Raw genomic sequence first — 19798 nt, 5'->3', positions numbered from 1 at the left:
TACCACCATGTGGAATGGAGTTTTGAAGTAAAGTCCTGCTATATTTTTATGAATCAAGATGTGTGAACCCAGCAAACGGAGTTTAACAGCACACAGGAAGCTGATGCCCAGTTCTAAATTTCTCACGTAAGAGTGTATCTTAGCTCCGTTGATTGCTGCTGTGATAAAATGCCCCGACTAAAGCAGTTTAAGAGAGGAGAGGTTTGTTCGGCTCTCAGTTACAGGTTGCAGTCCATCACTGTGAGGTCCTCACCCAGGAGCCTGAAGCAGCTGGTCACAGAAAGTCAAGAGCAGAGACAGGACTCCTCCAATGTTTACTACTCAGCCCATCTTCTCTACTCCGAAATGCACTCCAGAACCCAACCCCAGGGAATGGTGTCACCACAGTGGTCTGGGTCTTCACATAACAATTAACACAGGGCAAACAAATCTCCACGGACATGCCCATGTTTAGACAACCTGTTTAGACAGTCTCTTGAGACTCTCTCCCAGGTGACTATTGACTGTGTTGAGTTAATAATTAAAACTTACCATTAGGGATGGAGAAATGGCTCAACATTTAAGAGCACTTGCTGCTCTTGCAGAGGACATGGATTCAATTCCCAATACCCACATGGCACCTCACAAACATGTGTAACTCTGATTCCAGGGAATCTGATACCCTCACCATTTTCTGGCCTCTGAGTACCAGGCACACACATGGTACATATACATGCATATAGGTATAATATTCACACACATAAATCAAAATAAATAAATTATAAACAAACATACAAATAAAACCAAACTCTAATCCTCTTAAATGACCAAATAAAACTGAAGGGTTTTCAGAGAAATAGCTAATAAAAACTAAAATTTTTATTATTAAAATAATAATAAAATCCCAGACAGGTATTGTGACACACATCCTTAATCCTAGTACTCTGGAGGCAGAGAGGGGCATTTCTCTGCGAGTTTGAGGTCAGCCTGGTGTACATAGCAAGTTCCAGTACGGCAAAGGTTACAAAGCGAGGCACTGTCTCAAAACAAATGAATAAACAAGTAAGACCAAAATAAAAATAAGTCTCTAAGAAGAAAATAAAACATCGTCACTCCGGGTACTCTAGAATTACAGCCATGACTCTGTAAACCTAAGAACATCAAGTGACATTTCTAAACTTGACTCTTTGATAGATAATATGAAAGATGCCGGAACTATAAAACAAGCCACATAATCTTCATTTTTGTATTAATTTTTTTATTACAGGAAAGAGTTATGTCAGGAAATTAGAAAAGCAATCCCACAGCCTACCCTAAGTAAAAGACTTTTCTTTAAACTGTGTCCTGGAGCCCACTGTTTCACTAATACGCATACGTGAGAGAGCTCATTGTCTCAGTCTTCAGGATCAGGATGTAGGTGTAGTGCAGGGTCCATGTCTCTTCATTAAAACTTGAAAATCTTTCTTGTTTTTAGTATGCTTTTCTCATCAACGGGAGGCTGCCTCTGGCTGCCAGGCTGCAGAAACTTCTTTATGGTGGGCATGTCACTGATTCGGGTTTTCAGAGCCTGCAGAGAAAATTAATTAATTAATTAATTAATCAAACCATAGCCTTATGGAGAAGCCCAAAGACAAAGGCAGCCTGTAGCACAGCCTAGGGAATCTGAGTTCCTCCACCAGCTTGAGTGTGGCAGCTACAGATAGGCAAAGACAATGAAAATAAGACGAAAAGGCAAAACACTTTACATGAAGCCCACTAGCACTTTGAATGGTTTGTTAAGGCTTTACTGAGTTCCGTCACCCTTACAGTCTTTCTTACACCCTACCCTTGTAGTTCATGACTCTGGAAGAATTCAAGGAAGAAAACCAGTCTGTCATATATCTACTCAGGGAAAGCTGAGCTGGAACCAAGGACAGGAAATACTGTAAATATTAACAAATTAAAAAATAGCTTACTGTGTCATCTGATATGGTACTCTCACAGGAGAAATTGAAGAAAGTAAGTGGATACTTAGGGACTGACGATACACCCTTGAATGAAGAGTGTCATGAAAGATAACAGGGGGGAGCCAGGCAGTGGTGGCATATGCCTTAAATCCCAGCACTCAGGAGGCAGAGGCAGGAGGATCTCTCTGAGTTCAAGGCCAGCCTCATCTACAAGAATTAGTTGCAAGACAGGCTCCAAAGCTACAGAGAAACCCTCTCTAGAAAAACAGCAACAAAAAACAAAACAAAACAAACAAACAAGAAGGATACCAGGGAAGAAATTGCTAAATTTCTCAAATCACAGGCGAATGAAAGCACAACTGAACAGAACCTTTGTGACAGAGCCAAGACAGCTTTAGGAGGAAAGTTACTGCTACCAGTGTATACATTAGCCAGTCAGAGAGTTCTCAAATAAATAACCGAATTATGTACCTCACCGTTTTAAAAAAAGACAAGAGCAAGCCAAGTTCAAAAGCAATAGGAAGCAATAAATATCAGAGCATAAATGAATGGAATCCAAATTAAGAGAATAATAAATACATCATCGGCATGGGATTTAGGTTAGTTGGCAGTGCTTGTTTAGCATGTACAAAACTCGGGATTCAATCCCCAACACTGAACAAATGAGGTGCACCAGCACATACCTGTAATCCTAGCACTGGGAAGGTAATGATAGGGGGGTGTGAAGTTGAAGGCTATCTCTAGCTACACAGTGGGTTTGAGGCATTCTCAGGTATTTGAAATCCCATCACAGAACAACAAAATAAATAAGCAATACACATAGACTCTGGCAAATAGAGAGTTGGTTTAAAAAATATGAACACAATTGAAAACTTCTAACAAATCTAACAAAAAGGGAAAGAGAAGCCCCAAATCAAGAGCATTAGAGATAAAAACAGGGATAGTATAATGGATTAGAATGAAATTACAATGATCATTAAGAATATTTTGAAAAGATATGCCATAGATGAATAACTAGACATGTTATCTACCAAAATCAAATCAAAGAATTGATTAAACAATTCTCAAAAAGCAAAGATAATTTAGAATCTCCCTACAAAGCAATCCCAGGACTGCATGAATACCACTGCTGAATCCTACCATACCTTTAAAGATGGCTTAACACTAATGCTTCACAGAACGACAGAAATAGAAGGTGAGAGACATTACAACACGAACCATATAAATTCAGTCAGTGTTACATTTCAATAGTAGACACTCCTCTACTGCTGAGATAAAACACCATGATCAAAACAGCTTATAGGGGAAAGAGTTTATTTTGGCTTGTGGTTCCAGATCCATAAGAGTCTATCATGGTGGGAGGCATACACTAGGCGGTAGGCGTGGTGACCGAAGCAGGGCGCTGAGAGCTCACATCTTCAACCCCAAGAATGGAGAGGGAGAGCAAACTGGATGTGGGGTGGGACTATAAATGCCCAAAGGGCACTCACTCCCCAGTGACATATTTCCCCCAGCAAGGCCACACCTCTTATACTTCCCCAAATAGTCCCACCAACTGAGAACCGATTTTTCAGATATCTGAGGGAGCTATTTTCATTTAGAGTGCTATACTCATCTCAAAAACAGATTAAGGACAACACCAAAAACCGAACAAGCAAATGAATGAAGAAACTGCCCATAACTCCTGCAGTACAATTTCTCAATAGACACAGACAAAAAAAAAATTGTCAATAAATGTTGATGGTGGTATAACAAAGCATTTGGTGTGATTCTCACACCATTTTGCTAGTACAGCCTACCATGAGGCCAGACGACAGGAACTACATTGGCTATGAGTCTGTGAATGGGTGCATGGGAGGTATTTGTAAAATGCACGAGCATCTGAAAAGAATGAATTTCACAGTCCCTCCACACATATATTGGTCAGTTGTTTGATTTTATTGATGGTCTGGCAGATGGGCTGTCTTGTCTACTGATCTGATGGACAGACATAGCAGTTTCATAACCAAGACTGTATCAAAGGGAGTATCTATGTCCCGTTGTTGGCAGACCCAACAGGCTGGGAAGTAATTGAGCTGGAAGAGTTAAGGGGTACACCAGCGATTGGAACAGGTGCATACAGCCTGCTGTGGTGAATATTTTGTAAGATAGTTAGCCTATTTATATCTAAGCTAGCTAAGATCAGATGTATGACATGAAATGTGAGTGGTCTTTTCAATCTGAAACCACCATTGTCCATTTGCTTGCCCTCCCTCTTTCCCTCCCTCCTTCCCTCCCTCTCTCCTTCCCTCCCTCCCTTCCTTTATACGTAAACATTTTTATAATTAAATAGACAGTGTTCTTTGTCACTCAAGGTTCCACTCCTTGAAACTGTTCGTACTACTTCATGGTATTCGAGCTCACTAGCTCTTTGTGGGCGGTATGGGAGTAAAGGTGATGACAGGTTTGTCATGTCCTCTAGGGAAGTCTTAGTGAAACACAGAAATGTTCTGAAGCTGTATTTTTTTTTAAAAAAAAGTCAAATCCAAATCTAATTTAAGAACACATTAAGATCATACACTCTGTTTCTTTCTGGAGATGCAAAGTCGGTTTAATATATACAAATCGATAAATACAAAGCTACAATGTGGGACAGTTACAGTGGACTTTTGTTCATCCTTAACAGATGAAATGATGACATTTGAGGGAGAATGAATGGAACTGGAGATCTCTGTGTTAAACAAAATAAACTAGGCTGAAGAGGACAAAAGAATATGTCTCACTCATATGCAGAAAACAGATTTAAATACACGGATGTCAATGTGTTTTAGATGCGTGACATGAATGTAGAAAATGTATTGTGGGGGAGTTAAAGGGAGAGGAAGAGCTGGCAGTGTGACTCACGCCTTTAATCCCCGCATTTGGGAGGCAGCAACAGAGCAGTTACACAGAGAAATACTGTCTCGAAAAACACAAAAAAACAAAAAGGATGAGGATGATGATGAGGAGGAACTTCACATCTATTTGGCTGAGCAATGATGGCATATGCCTTTAATACCAGCACTTGGGAGGTAGAGGCAGGCCAATCTCAGTGAATTTGAGGCAAGCCTGGTCTACCAGGTGAGTTCCAAAACAGCCAGGAGTGTATCTTGTCCCGAAAGACCAAAAATGGAAAAAAATAAAACAGAATCCCTAAAACTAAAAATGAATGAATGAATGAATAAAGGAGAGGATAAATGAGAGTAGTGGAATATATTAAGGAACACAAAAGTGAAATTATTTCAGGTGGTAAGGGGTCTAGTCAGAGGCAGGAGACGGGATGGGACAGTCCTAATAGAACCCATTTCTTTGAAAAGAAAAAAAGAATATAAACATTACACCAATCAAGTGTCAATAATAACCACACTTTTACACTGAGATAAAGACAGTTTTGATGTGCAGGTGTGTGCATGCACGTGTGTGGGTGTCTATACCAGAGGAAAATCAATATTTGACAAGTAGGGGTGAAAGCTGAGATCAGACAGAAAGAGATCAGCTCTGATGAGCTCTGCAAAGACAAAGTCCCACCTAGGATGCTGATGTCCCAGAGACCAAGAAAAAAAAGGTGTCGATGGGATAAGAGGGTGGATGGGACAGAGCTGCTGAGTCCTCTGGGATAGCATCCAATTGCTTTTCTTACAGAACAAGATTTTCTGAAAGCCTAAGAACAATGCCCGTAAGTTCATTTTTGAGTCCAAGGGATAAGGGTGCAGGTTAGAGATCACATGCTACCTGTCTGAGCCAAAACATCAGATCCCTGGCGGGGAAGTATAAGACAGCTCACCTGAAGCAGGGGGAAGTTGGCTATAATGTTGGGATCCAGCTCTTCCATGTTGTAGATCATTTCAACCAGGTGAATATCAGCCTTGCTCAGCTTGTTGCCAACGAGGTAGTCCTGTCCGTGGCTCTTTAACACCTAGAGAATTCAAGAGAAGACATCCTGAACCCACAGAACCAGAATGGGGCCCCCTTCCTCCTCCTGTTGAGACCCTAACCCTAAGCATCATTCTGTTAGTAGACAGGCGCTCTGGGGTTCAAATTAGTAACTAAGCAGGAGACCCTGAAGAATGGCACCAACTCCCTTATAAAAGGATGCGGGGGGTTCCTTAACCCATTGGCTCGTCGAGGACGCTTCTAGAGGTTGGCTCCCCATGAAACAGGAATCAGGCTTTCATCTGCACTGCATCTGCCAGCACTTTGATCTCCTTTCCAGTCTCCAGAATAGTTAAAACATAGCAGTGGTTGCACAACTCACACAGTGCATGACTTCTTTGCTGTGGCAATAGCTAGACCACACTCTGGTACAAGGTTTGGGGTCACATATCAAATATTTATAATACAATTCATAACAGTAGCAAAATAAGGGTAGCAAAGGAAATAATTCTTTGGTTGGGGGTCACCACAACATCAAGAACTGTATTAAAGGGTCCACGCCTTGGGAGGGTTGAGAACCCCTGCTCTAAACTCTTTTTATAGAGCCCTGTAAGTCTTTTGTAATGCCATTCATCTAACGCATGCTGTTCAACAGCCTAGCCCGAGTTCTGTCTCAGCCTCCTGAGTGCTGGGCTTACAGGTATAAGGCATCGCGTCCCCACCAGTATCATTGGTCTTGAAGTACAAACAGCTTCTGCAAACCTTTTCAAAGGCAGGAAAGTAACGGTTTGTTGCTTTCTCTTTCATCAGGGCAATATTTGCTTCTTTGACCCCAGGTGGGTCGAATGGGTAGAGAATAAACATCTCATTCAAATCTGCTAAACCTTCCGAATACATGTCAATCCTGAAAGACCAGAACAACACAACTGTCCACCACATCCTGCCTGACATTTTTCAGTTTGAAAATCTTAGAGAACAGAGCATCGGTAGATACCACCCCCACCTCCTGCCCCTTCCTCTCGGGCTGTGTCAGACATTAGTTTTGACTTTTACTTATAGTTTTAGTTTCTTAGAGAAATCTGTAAGGAACACACGTGCCTAAAACCTTTTTGTACATGTGGCCAAGTATACCTAGGAGCTTTGGGGACTTCTCCAGAGTCCCTTCTGTCCTCTATGAGGAGAGACCTTGGTAGGACTCATGCATCTACAAATGGATTCCCTCATCTGCTTTGGTTTTTTCTGTGAACAGGGTATGGGTATCAGCAGTAAAACCTGAGAGCTTGCCAGTCCCTGGGAGAACTCAGGTGCTCCTTGGTGCCTTTCCTACCACACAGTCTGCCTTCTTTAAATGTTACAAGTTCTCTCAGTCACTTTATAGTTTCAAGCTTTGAATATATGTCTTTTGTTCTTTTGGGGCTCTTTTCTGTAACGCATAACATCTAGGCCAAGTGTGGCCTATATAGGTCTAATTTCACCCGGGTGCATGTAGATAGCCATGACTCTAGAGTAGGTATTTGCGTCTGTTGCAAAGCAGTCGAGTGGATGCACACTCCTATGCACCAGGGATCTCAATTCCATGCTATTGCACTGCTTCTGGTTTCATGCCAGTCCCATACTAGCTTAGAGGCCATCACTGTGTGGCACATTTTGAAGTCAGTCCTGTGATACCTCCAGTTTTGTTCTTTCGGGGATTCTTCACATAGCATATCTTTTATTTATTTATTTATTTATTTATTTTAGTTTTTTGAGACAGGGTTTCTCTGTAGCTTTGGAGCCTGTCCTGGCACTAGCTCCTGTAGACCAGGCTGGCCTTGAACTCACAGAGATCCACCTGCCTCTGCTTCCCGAGTGCTGGGATTAAAGGCGTGTGCCACCACTACATAGCATATCTTTTAATTGGGAAGTTTAATCCCTTCACCTTTCAGGTTGGGACCAAGATGCAGACACGCCCTCACTGTTCTGTTCCGTCTTCCTAGTTGTACTGCCTGCCCGTGCATTTCCTTTTGTGTTCAGCTGTGTCCTGATGGTCTTCTAGGGAGGCTGGACCCGACTCCCTCCTTTCTCCTTTGTGGCTCTGCTCTACCTTGACCTTTTGCAATCACCTCGGCTTTCCTGATGGAAGTGATTGGCACTATCCTTGGAATCCCTATAAGCATGCGCAGTGGGCCCAAGCCTCTGGTGATGAACTCCTTACGTCTAGTAACTTCTCTCACAGGTTTCTGACACGCATTTTTCTCCATGCCCTTTCACTTCTGACAGGCTGTCTGTAATAGATCTCAGAGATCTGCTCTGTTGAACTTATCTGGAGTCTTTTCATATCAACATTTCATACCAGATTTTACTTTCTTTAAAAAAAAATTGTGTGTGTGTGTGTGCGTGCGCGCCATCATTGATGTGGGCTTCCCCTCTGTATGCTGTTAAGATGTTTTATTATTATTAGTTAATAAAGAAGCTGCTTTGGCCTGTGGCAGGGCAAAATAGAGCTGGGCAGGGAAACTAAATTGCATGCTGGGAGAAAGAAGGCAGAATCAGGGAGACAGATGCCCTGGAACTTTACCGGCAATCCAAGAGCCTCGTGGTAAAATACAAAATAACAGAAATGCGTTAATTTAAGATGTGAGTTGGCTAATAAGAAGTCCAAGCTAGTAGACTAAGCAGTGTTTTAATTAATATAGTTTCTGTGTGACTATTTCAGGACCGTGCAGCCAGGAATGAACAAGCAGCTTCTGCCTACTCCTCATCAATGTATGGGCATATGGAGGTCAGAGGTCAATGCTAGGTATATTTTTGATTGCCTTCCACCTTTAATGAGTTATGCTCTTATAAACTTGGAGCTCAAATCTTTCTGCTAGACCAGTTGCAAGCACCTGGGATTCACTGGTTTCTGCCGCCCAGCCCTGGAGTTACAGATGCATACTCTTGCACACAGCCTTTCTATGGGTGCTGGATATGGCATCTTTAATGTGCATGCTTGGACAAGAGGTCCTTTACTAACTGAGCTATGTCCCCGGCCACCACAGCTGACTGAATGCTAATAAAACGGTCTAGCACAACTGAGAAGCCACCTGCCAGGATTGGTGGCACTGATTGAAGTGAAGGGACTCCAGAATCTTGGGCACCCCGATTCTACTAACCCTTGAAGACTGGGCTAGTCTATATAATTGGTCAGTAGCTTAGTTTCCTGGTCCTGACCATGAGCCTTCCTGGACACTGAAAGTCGGCAGATAAAATCCTTCCATTGCCACTCCATCTCTAGACTTCGTGTTATGAGCATCCAGCTTCTGAAAAGCCTGAGCTCCTGGAGAAATGGTTTCACTGTTCTCCCAAATTCAAAGCTGATGAGAGTTCTCAAGCCTCTAGCCCTGTGTTCTATCTCAGAACATCCTTGGCTATCATTATGGTCACCAGGATCCACTATAACGTTACTCGTCCCTCATCTCCATAGGACTCCACTGTACTTCAACCCAGTATAAATACCAAGGCAAGCCTATTGGTGACCATGACCCCCTGAAATTGATCTGATCATTCAAAGAGGACTTAAATCCTTCTCATGATATCCATTGGTATCAAAATAAAAATATACTGTACAGGGCTCTCTCCTTCATGTCCTTCCCATAGAGGTTGTATTTGCTGGAAAAGTAGTTGAGGATGGCCCTGGTCTGCACCAGTTTCATCCCATCCACCTCCACCATGGGCACTTGTTGGAACATCAGAACTCCATCTTTTAAGAAAAGAAAACAGAGAGAGTTAAGAAAAAAATCTATGGGTTCAGTAGAGATGGGTCAGCAGTTAAGAGCATTGGCTTCTCTTCCAGAGGTCCTTAAGTTCAATTCCCAGCAACCACATGGTGGCTCACAACCACTTGTAATCAGATTTTTTTTTTGTTTGTTTGTTTTCGAGACAGGGTTTCTCTGTGGTTTTGGAGCCTGTCCTGGAACTAGCTCTTGTAGACCAGGCTGGTCTCGAACTCACAGAGATCCGCCTGCCTCTGCCTCCCGAGTGCTGGGATTAAAGGCGTGCACCATCACCACCCCTTCTTGTGCCCTCTTCTGGCCTGCAGGCATACATGCAGGTTGAACACAGTAAAATAAATAAATAAATAAATAAATAAATAAATAAAGCAAGGTTTAGAAAATTTTTAGCTTGGCGCTTTTAATCCCAGCACTCGGGAGTCAGAGGCAGGCAGATCTCTGTGAGTTCAAGGCCAACCTGGTCTACAAGAACTAGTGTCAGGCCGGCTAGGACTGCTTCATGGACATGTCTGTACGGTATTTCCTTCATTGCTAATTGATTAGGGCAGCCCACCATGGGTGGTGCTATTCTTAGGCAGGCATGTCTGAACTACAAAAGGAAGCTAGCTATACAAGCCAGTGCAGCAATCCTCCCGGGGGGGTTGCCTGAGTTCCTGTCTCAGCTTCCTTCAAATAATTTGGCTTGATATATAAGCCAAATAGACCTTTTCACCCAAAGCAGGTCTTGGCCAGTGCTTTATTTTTAAGTTAAAAAAGCTATGTATATAGGTGTTTTGCTTGAATATATATCTATATATCACTTGCATGTCTGTATCTTCAAAGACCAGAAGAGGGCATCAGATCATCTAGAAATGGAGATACAGATACAGTATTAGGAATCAAACCTGGATCCTCTCGAAGAGCAGCGAATGCTCTTAACCACTGGGCCATTTCTCCAGCACTTAGTCAGTATATTATCATGGCAACAGAAAACAAACCAGGATAGTCTCTATACGACCTAGTTTATAATTTACATGATTGCTGTTAGTGACATGAGTCTTGTTCGTCACACAGTACAATATTAACTAGAATTTCCTCTCCTGAAATTCATGGTAGAATTCTCAGTTTAAAGAAAGGTCCATAGTGCTCACAGGAAAACAGTAAAAGGACCATGACTTTCGTGATCTTCTGTGGTTGGTTGGACGTTTTTAAAGAATATTAACCAAGGTTGGCAAGATGGCTTAGCTGGTAATGGCGGTTGCTGCCATGTCTGATAACCTGAGTTTGACCCTTCTGGCTTGTGAGGTTGAGGAATAGAAGAAGCACCCACACAATATCCTCCAGCCTCTACCTGTGCATCCGTAGCATGTGTATGCACACACGTGAAAACACACGAACAAAATAAAAAATATGAAAAAAAATATGGTTCTGATGATGGCACAGGTTCGTTATAACACTACATTTTTTGTGTTTTTCTGGCCTTGAAGTCATTGTTAAATCTCACTCTCAGTACAGTTATATGACCTATAATTCATTTTGTTGTGGATAATAACTCACGAAGCCGTTCGAACCACTTAGAAATATTCAGGTGTGTGTGTACTCGAGACAGATGATGTACCTGAATTCTAATGCTGCCTTGTTATTTCCTCACGCTATGTTTTCATTTCCTTATTTCTTTTTTTTAATTAATTAATTTATTTATTAAAGATTTCTGCCTCCTCCCCGCCACCACCTCCCATTTCCCTCCCCCTCCCCGATGAAGTCCCCCTCCCTCATCAGCTCGAAGAGCAATCAGGGTTCCCTGACGTGTGGGAAGTCCAAGGACCACCCACCTCCATCCAGATCTAGTAAGGTGAGCATCCAAACTGCCTAGGCTCCCCCAAAGCCAGTACGTGCAGTAGGATCAAAAACCCATTGCCATTGTTCTTTAAAGCAACTGAATATTGGTGACTCTGCTCTTTATCTGTCTCTAGAAATTAAAGCTCATCCTGAGAACAATCACTTTAGTATGAAAGGCCGTCATGACAGGCTGTCAGAGACAGATCCCATGCTCTGAGGAGTAGCCAGTATTTGCTACAAATGCAATCAGTTTGGCCAGACATGGGCGGCACATGCCCACGCAATGGCTCCATTCTGGAATTGAGGCAGGAGGATGATAAGTTCATGGCCAGCCTTGGATACACTGCAAACTATATAAAAACCCTCAGTTAGGGAGTTAATGAGATGGCTCAGTGGTTTAGCACTCTTCCAGATGATCCCGGTTCAATTTACAGCACCCATATGTTGGTTCACAACTGTCTGTAACTCTAGTTCTGGGGATCTGATGCCCTCTTCTGGCCTTCAAGAGCAACAGTCATGCTTGTGGTTCAGACATACTTCCACACAAATAAAATAAAAACCTCAAATGCCTTTATACCTTTTATACTTAATATCATATGTCAAATATTATTATATTTGAGCTAGTAGAATCTTTCAAAAATAGAGTCATTCGAAAGAATTACGAGTATTTCTGCATTTGGATGCTCCTGACTGATATGAGGAAACATATGACACAGTCAGTTTTAGTTCCATCTGAGGATGCAAACCTTACCTCTACTCCAGCTGCAGCCAAGAGCCACCGGACAGACTCCATTCTACCCCGGGCCTCATCATAATGGAACACGGGCTTTCCCGCCATGGTAGTAGCTCCTCAGAGTCACTAAGTACAAATAAATGAATGAAAGAATGTACAGAAGCTAAATGTAACCATAATTAGGAATTATGGTTACTAATAAAACCGTACAGAAAAACTGTACTGTTGAAGAAGAAAAGTTAGTTCAGAAGAACTACCTATCGGTTCCCCTCAAGGCTGCTAGGAATCCCGGTCAGACTTTTGATCCATTCTCACCCGCCAAGGACCACCATCTTGAAATTGCACCAAACCACTCCCAAGCCAAACCACTCTTGGAGGATGTAAACTGAGCAGCCTCAAGCCCACAGCGGAGGAGCCTGGGATCTGGCAAGCCTTGAAACCTGGAGACATCACTGACAAGGGGAAGGGGCCAGAACAAGGTCTCTCCCTAGCCCTTTGGCTCCTGTGTCGCTTTGTTCAGAAGGTCTAGCTCAGCTTCACTCTGGCTGGAGACAAAGGCTAATTCTTCTCACTGCAGGAGGGATTCTTTTTCTACCACAACTAGATTTCCCACGTCTACACTGAGTTTTACTTCACAACCTATGAGAAGGGCAGTCCTTACGGTAACTTTATATTGAGGTTAACATGACTGGTTTGTCTAGTGTCTGGTGAGGAACGGGCAGCTTGTCATTTCCATCCTCATTCAATTACTAGAAGAGACACTGGCGTCTCTACAGATAAAATGATGTGGAACACCTTACATTTTCAAATGCACTTCATTTGACACTAACATCTTGGAATTTCCCCGTAAACATAGTTTGCAAGCTCCACATCATTCTTTATTAGTGAACTGGAAAATACACCATAGGTTCTAAGTAGCATTCATGTTTTAAAATCATAGGAAATCTCAAGAGTGTGTCTTGTATGTTAAAGGTAAACAATCTGGGTTCCATTCATGTTGCTACAAGGCACCTATGGTTGGGGGCGAGATCAAAAAAGCACCTTTCACTGGTAGTAGCTGTATGAGTTCACGCAGCTTGTTCTTTCCTGCAGTGCCCCCACACGACTGACTTTCTGGGCCAAGGAGGTAATCTTTGTTTCAGGAGTCTATGCCCATCACTGCAGGATATTAACTAAGCAACCGCCGGCATTATATTGTAGTCTCTCCCAACACTCTTTATGACAGCCAAAAATGTCTACAGCCTTTGTCCACTGTTCTCTTGGTGCAGTGCCTCCCAGTCACTTCCCTTCAGGCCGAGAACCACGGCTCTCTTCTGAGCTGCCCAAGAGAGAGAACAGCACACAGAAAGGAGTCAGAAAGCACCTCAGACTGAGAACAGGCCAGATGGGAAGCAGGCTCAGGCAAGCTGTGTGCAAGATGCAAACATAAAAGGCAAAATCAGTAGCAGACTCAGGCAAGCGTGGATGAGGTGCACACTCGAAAACAAACCACACTTTTGGATTGTTGGGTTGTTCAGTCTTATACACACACACACACACACACACACACACACGCCTCTAATTTACATGCAATCTACTAGTCTTTCTTAAAAGCCCAAAGCCATTTCCCTTCCACAACCCTGTGGGGCATTTCTTATGTATGAAGCAATGATGACGGACAGAGAGAGACACGCCCACCTGATCCTGTTTCTGCACTAACGAGGTTTAAATCTACTCCTGACTACGGACTTGTGTCCGTGTGAGAAAACAGAATGTACCCTGAAGTGGCTGTAGTTTTTCATTCAGAAGTCATCATTGCCGTAGCTTGTCGTAGACGGGTGACATCTGCCAGCGTGAAAATAAAGCCCCAGGCTTTTGGAGGAAGGGAGGATTCTGCCTGCAGGGTCAGCATCATCCGGCACTTTTCTTACCCCTCAGAGGTCAGGCTTCTTATCCTTAAGATTGTCATTGCCCCTCACTGGTGTCTAACAAACCTGCTTGAAAAGTTTGAGATCTGGGTCCGCAGTTGAGAGTTCTTGCTGGTCTTACAGAAGACCAGAAAATAGTTCCCCTATCAGGTGGCCCACAACTGCTTGTAACTGCAGTTCCCTGGGATCCAGTAAACCTCTTCTGACCTCCATGGGCGCCTGCACTCACACCTGAGTATTTACACACACACACACACACACACACACACACACACACACACACACACACGTTATCAGCATCCTGTGCCCTCCAGAGGCACCAGAGGTTATTTGAATTCTGGTTTACCCTATGCAACTCCAAATTACTGTGATTTTTTTCCCCACAAGGTCTGTCTGAGAGTCTGTGATTTTCCTACGTAAGACATAAGTCACATTCTTTCTTCTATTGACCGTGACTCCAAGGCAATACCGACTCTGCTTGACGGCTTACATACCAGGTCAAATGTAAGCATCCTCTCCTATAGCTACTTTCCCCTTGTAACTCCCTATGTACTGAGCTGCAAGGGCCTTAACAAGCTCTAGTTTTGAAGCTGAAGGGTCTGGACCCTCACCCAGCCCCCACTTTGACAGCCCCCCTGGTTTTGGCAGACCAACTGCACCAAGGACCTAGCAAGATGTAAGCCCCTAACTCAGCAGGATGTGCTGAGCCCCCAAACTGGACTGACCCTGCCCTAATTACTGGGAAGAAACTGACAAGTACCCTCCAAGTGGTAAGGAACCAATCAGAAGTAAGCTGGCAAGCTCTGGGCTTGCTTTACTGACAAGGATAGAATGCAGTAAACCCGCCTCCCCAGCCCAGCACACCCCCAACCATGGCCTCCAGTAGCAACCTTTCCACAGCTCCTCTTTGGACCCTCAATATTGAAGGAGCAGGAGGAGGAAGCAGGAGGAAGACATAGTAATAGAAAGAGAACACAGGGAAGTTGATAAGCAGATGGAGGAGGACTGGAAAGGTGGACGGGAGGAAGAAGAAGAGAAAAGTAAAGGCCCCTGAGAGGGCTTAGTTGGTACAACTGCTTGGCCCCCAAGTCAGAACACCAGCATTCTGCCCTCGGATCCTATGGTGGAAAAACAGAACAAACTACCCAAAGAGGTCCTCTGCGTACATATGGGTGGTGGCTCATGCGTGCCTACACTTACACACATAGTAAGCAAACACACACAAATAAAGCGTAAGGGTACCACTACAAAGTTCTGACAAACTCCAAAGATGTGATCTAATAGCGTAAGAAACAAAGGCAGCATCGTACTAAGCGAAGTAACTGACCACACCGAGGCAACCAATCAGCCAATTGACTACAGCCTAGCTAGTTCTAATAATCAGAGTTTTGCTTTGATTACATTTTTTTTAAAAGAGAAGAGACAGTTTCTACTTTGTCCTCACTTGAATATTGGCATTTCCTGCATGCAGTCCATATTTCGATTGTGCCCTGCAGACACGCACATCAGGCTGGGTGCACACACCACAAGACTGTTACTCCAGATTGCAGGTGACGGCCCATTTACTTTTATCAACCCATCACATTCTCTGCCCTTGTTTTCTAAGTCTCTGGCTGTTGCTTTCCTTTAAAAACTAATAAAGGAGTCCTAGAGAGATGGCTCTGCGGAGCACTTGCAGCCCTTGCAGAGGACCAGCTTTGAACGCCAGCACCCACATAACGAGACAGGGGTTCCCCAAAACACCTCCAGCTTGGAGGGATCTAACGCCTTCTTCTGGGCTCCCACCCAGTCTCAGGCACCCTCACACACAAATAAATACAATAAACCCTTTAAAGACGAGTCTAAAACGCACATGCTGAGGGCAGCGATTATTGTGAAATGCTAAGCTCTACCCTTTCTCATAATGAGACTAGAAGACATAGATTAAGATAAAGGTTAGGGTTTAAAGAAAACGGCTACCCAGCTCTCTAATTTGCTAAGACATTAAGCAATCAAGGGCTCAAAACTTTATTTAAATTCTCCTAAACCCTAGGAGCTCCGGACTTTGCCAAACCCTGCTCCCAAAAGAAACTGAAAGTATCTCCCACAACACAGAAAACCCCACGGTTAGGTGAAAATTTTCCCATGCTTAAAAGCCTTCAAAGCAGGAAAAAGAGAAAAATCAGAGAACCGAGAGTCGTGCATCACTGAGCATAACGCGGAAGTGGCTCTCAGGAAGTCACAACTGCTACGCTGCCTACGAAGGTCCTGCCCACTACTAAGTCTGCCAAGTGTCCTAACGGGGGAGGGGCTCAAGGAGGCCAGGCCACCCACGCCAGGCTTTCTGCTTAAACCCGGTAGATCACTCACCAAACCAAACCAAAAAGATACAAAAGAGGGATAAGAACTTGGAGACGGGGGTGGGGGTGGGGGGTGAGGTGGGGTGGGGGAGGAATGGATGCGTATGGGTTACATACGCATATGAAATTAATAAAGAATAAATTAAACATTTTCTAATTTTAAAAAAAGCTCAAGCGTTACCGCAGGCCCTGTCCTCGTCCCTCCCACTCTGTGAGCAGGAAAAGAAGGGGCTGCAGCTCTGGGGAATGAGGGGTAAAAAGCAAGAGGACGAGGCCCATTGCCTCGGGAGACGCAACCCGAGGTCTGTAACTTGGCTGCCAGTGTTTTCCAGATTCCTCTGGCATCCTCTCTGTTGCCCAAGTGTAGGAACAAGACTTCAGTCCACCGTGCCTAGCCAATTCTTGTGAGGAAGTCACAGAAACCTAAGGGCCAGTAATAAGGATAATAAAATTTCTCAGACTATTAGACTCCCATTTCCTCATTTTCTATAATCTTCTTTTTTAACATTTCTGTAAATCTGTTGTCTAGGCACGTCCACAAGAAGGCGCGGCGTGAGTGTAAAACACTCCTTCCCTTATGAAGGACGTGAAGCTAAAGTGCTTTTCTTAGCAGCTAAAAGGCAGGATATTCAGACCTGTAGGGGAACCGATTCTGCCAGTACTTACCTCGCTAGAAAATTCTCTGCTCCCGAAGCAGGAAAGAGACCCAAGTGCTTTTGTTTATAACTTAGTGTGAGTTCTTCTGAGAGAAGGGGGAGGAGTCCCGTTAGGGAGAAGCCACACCCACAGCGTTCGAGGCTGGAGGCGGGGTTGGGGTGTGTGTGTGTGGGGGGGGGGGGGGGTGGCCCGTGGTCTCCATTTGCAATTAGAAAGAAAAACCGTTACGTCATTCTAACTCTGCAAAGCAACGGGTTAATATTTTGCTTTTCAAGGTTGACCACTAAATACTGTAGATAATCTCAGCTACTTTTTTTTTTTTTTTTTTTTTTTTTTTTTTTTCCGAGACAGGGTTTCTCTGTGGTTTTGGAGCCTGTCCTGGAACTAGCTCTTGTAGACCAGGCTGGTCTCGAACTCACAAAGATCCGCCTGCCTCTGCCTCCCAAGTGCTGGGATTAAAGGCGTGCGCCACCAACGCCCGGCAATCTCAGCTACTTTTAAGCTGCCTTTGGGTGGCGATTGGGCTTGGGAACAAAGGCAGATACAAAATTTCCACTCTGAAATTAGCTTTGTAAGTCAAGAAGTCACAGACACAGAGAGTTTTGTTCCAGGGCCGGACAGGTTCTCAAGTGACACTGGCTTGGTTTGCAAACCCATGTAAGCCGCCAACATTAATGAGAACTGAGGGTTTTGTTAGAAAGGATATTAACACAGCTGCTTCTCTTTCTTAGGAGAAAGATAAGCAGGAACGGGACAACTCCGGGTGGATGTGTGTTTACTAAGCCTATGCCAGAATCCAGCTCAAGGCCACATGGACTATCATAGGTCTGCAACTAGGCAGTTCTGTCAGCTTGTGCAAGTCACTGGCAGTGATTTTTGTGTAGCAATTCACCCCATGTATAAAAACCTTTAGAAAATGGTTTTGCTTTTCTTTCCATCATCCTGCATTTATTTTCACTTTTTTAGTATCATCTCAGTAGTTAGCATTTCCTGACACTTGGAGGAAATCACACTGTTCCAGAAAGATTCATTCCCCAGGATTCACATCCCAGGGAGTAGTGAGAGATACGAGGTTCCTGGAGGCTGCAGAACATAAGACTTTAGGATAGATTGGTGACAGATAGATAGATAGATAGATAGATAGAACATAGATAGATAGATAGATAGATAGATAGATAGATAGATAATAGATAGGTAGACAGACAGACAGATAGATGAGTCAGACTCGGGGCTAAAAAAGACTTGTTTGGATAAATCAGTCCACAGAGGGATGCTTGGTGATTTCCATGGTGCAAATATGCTCTTTCTGCTAGGTTGGAGGGAGTCCTCAATGAGAAATTATTTGTAATGAAGAAAGTCTTCAGACGTTAAACTCTGGGTATACTGGGATTTGTTCTTGTTGCTCTTTTCTTTCTAGGAGCACAATGTAAAACACTGTCTCACTAAAGAATCCATTTTTTCTTGCTGATTATTTAATCCAGCTACTTGAGCATGTTAAGCACATATTCTAACCATTTCCAGATTAAGAGCATATATGCATACTACCCCCTCAGGTGTATGTGTACATGGTGTCACCCACAGACACACTCACATCTATATACTTTAGCAGAATAGACTCTTCATAATATGTAAGAGTTTCTTTTATTTAGTTTAAGAGTCTGGGTTTACCATGGTGGGTGGAGGTGGGGTGGTGGAAACTGTGTTTTGTATTTGGCCAGGATTTAAGTTGGAAAAAGGTAACTTAACCCCCACAGACATAAATAAGCCTCTCACTGGAAAAAGGCATAAAGAGGTTTGACCATTGTTATCAGGGGATGCGGGGTCTCATTTTTCTGGGTCGTAGACTCATAGTTAAAGAATTTTAAAACCGAGGGTCTGTGAGATTACTCAGCAGGTAAGTGCTCCTGTTGCCAAGCCTGAGAGCTTGGGTTTGATCTTAGAGACTTACATTCTAGAAGTAGAGAACTGACTCAGAGGGTCCTTGGACCACCACACACCTGCCTACCCATCCCCCACAACAAATACATGAATGAATAGATGAAACAGTACTTAAAAATAAACTCAGAAGGAAACTTAAGGGACTGTTTGACTGGAGCTTGAGGTAAAACAACAGGACAGGCAATTGGAGCTCTCAGAAGCTGCAAGAGGAGGGAGAGGAAAGAAGTCATGCTTTCAGAGTTAGAGGTCAGAAAGGCAGACTGGCTCAGAACGCAAACCTACAAACATCTTTGATGTGAGTTAGGGATATGACTCTCTCCTCAGAATCAAAGAGAAAATGCCAGTGTCAGGGAAAGCAGTCATAGGACTTGGGCCAATATTCAAAAGGAGAGCTAAAAACTGAAAAGACAAAGGTGCCCTATGAGTTCAGGTGTTGCACTCTGAGCAAAGTTGCCTAATAATGATAGTTAAATAAGCAACAGATGTTGTGTTGGGAGTTTTTGTTGTTGTTTTGTTTTTGTTTGAGAAAGGGCTCATTTTGGCTTGCAGTTTGATGAGACACAGCCTACCACAGAAAGGCCTAGGGCAGGTGGCTACTTGGGGGCAGAAATGCGCAGGTGGAACTCTACTTCCTCACCTTGTAGAAGAGCAGGAAGCAGACAGGTTGTAAGAAGCTCAACATGGGACTCTAGTGGCCCCTTCCTCCACCGAGTTTCCTCCTTCTCAGTGTCCTATGCCCTTCTAAAACAGCACCGTCAGCAGAGGACCAGATGTGCCTATTGGGAAGCTTTAATGCTAGTAATACTGTTCTAGTATTTCTTTATATCCTACTGGCCAA

General features: G+C 43.6%; 1 protein-coding gene and 1 pseudogene across 2 annotated transcripts; one reads left to right on the top strand and one right to left on the bottom strand.

Moving 5' to 3' along the window:
* Nucleotides 1–1216: 1216 nt before the first annotated feature.
* On the bottom strand, nucleotides 1217–17131 carry LOC121451054 (glutathione S-transferase A6). Of its 2 annotated transcripts, XM_041656532.1 has the most exons (6): nucleotides 17032–17066; nucleotides 12138–12245; nucleotides 9405–9537; nucleotides 6579–6720; nucleotides 5728–5859; nucleotides 1217–1546 (listed from the first exon to the last, which is right to left on the bottom strand). In XM_041656532.1, exons 3-6 carry the CDS (start codon nucleotides 9524–9526, stop codon nucleotides 1424–1426), a joined length of 519 nt encoding a protein of 172 aa, XP_041512466.1. In that variant the 5' UTR covers nucleotides 9527–9537; nucleotides 12138–12245; nucleotides 17032–17066; the 3' UTR covers nucleotides 1217–1423. The 2 variants fall into 2 exon arrangements, with proteins under 2 accessions (XP_041512466.1, XP_041512467.1); XM_041656533.1 differs by lacking the exons at nucleotides 6579–6720; nucleotides 9405–9537 and having other exon boundaries at nucleotides 17032–17131.
* On the top strand, nucleotides 2514–3995 carry LOC121450629 (annotated as a pseudogene).
* Nucleotides 17132–19798: the final 2667 nt, after the last annotated feature.

Source organism: Microtus oregoni, unplaced genomic scaffold (assembly GCF_018167655.1).
Source record: "Microtus oregoni isolate MIOR12 unplaced genomic scaffold, Mior012 000007F_ref0000211, whole genome shotgun sequence".
Taxonomy (NCBI): domain Eukaryota; kingdom Metazoa; phylum Chordata; class Mammalia; order Rodentia; family Cricetidae; genus Microtus; species Microtus oregoni.
This window is presented reverse-complemented; position numbering and strand designations above follow the sequence as displayed.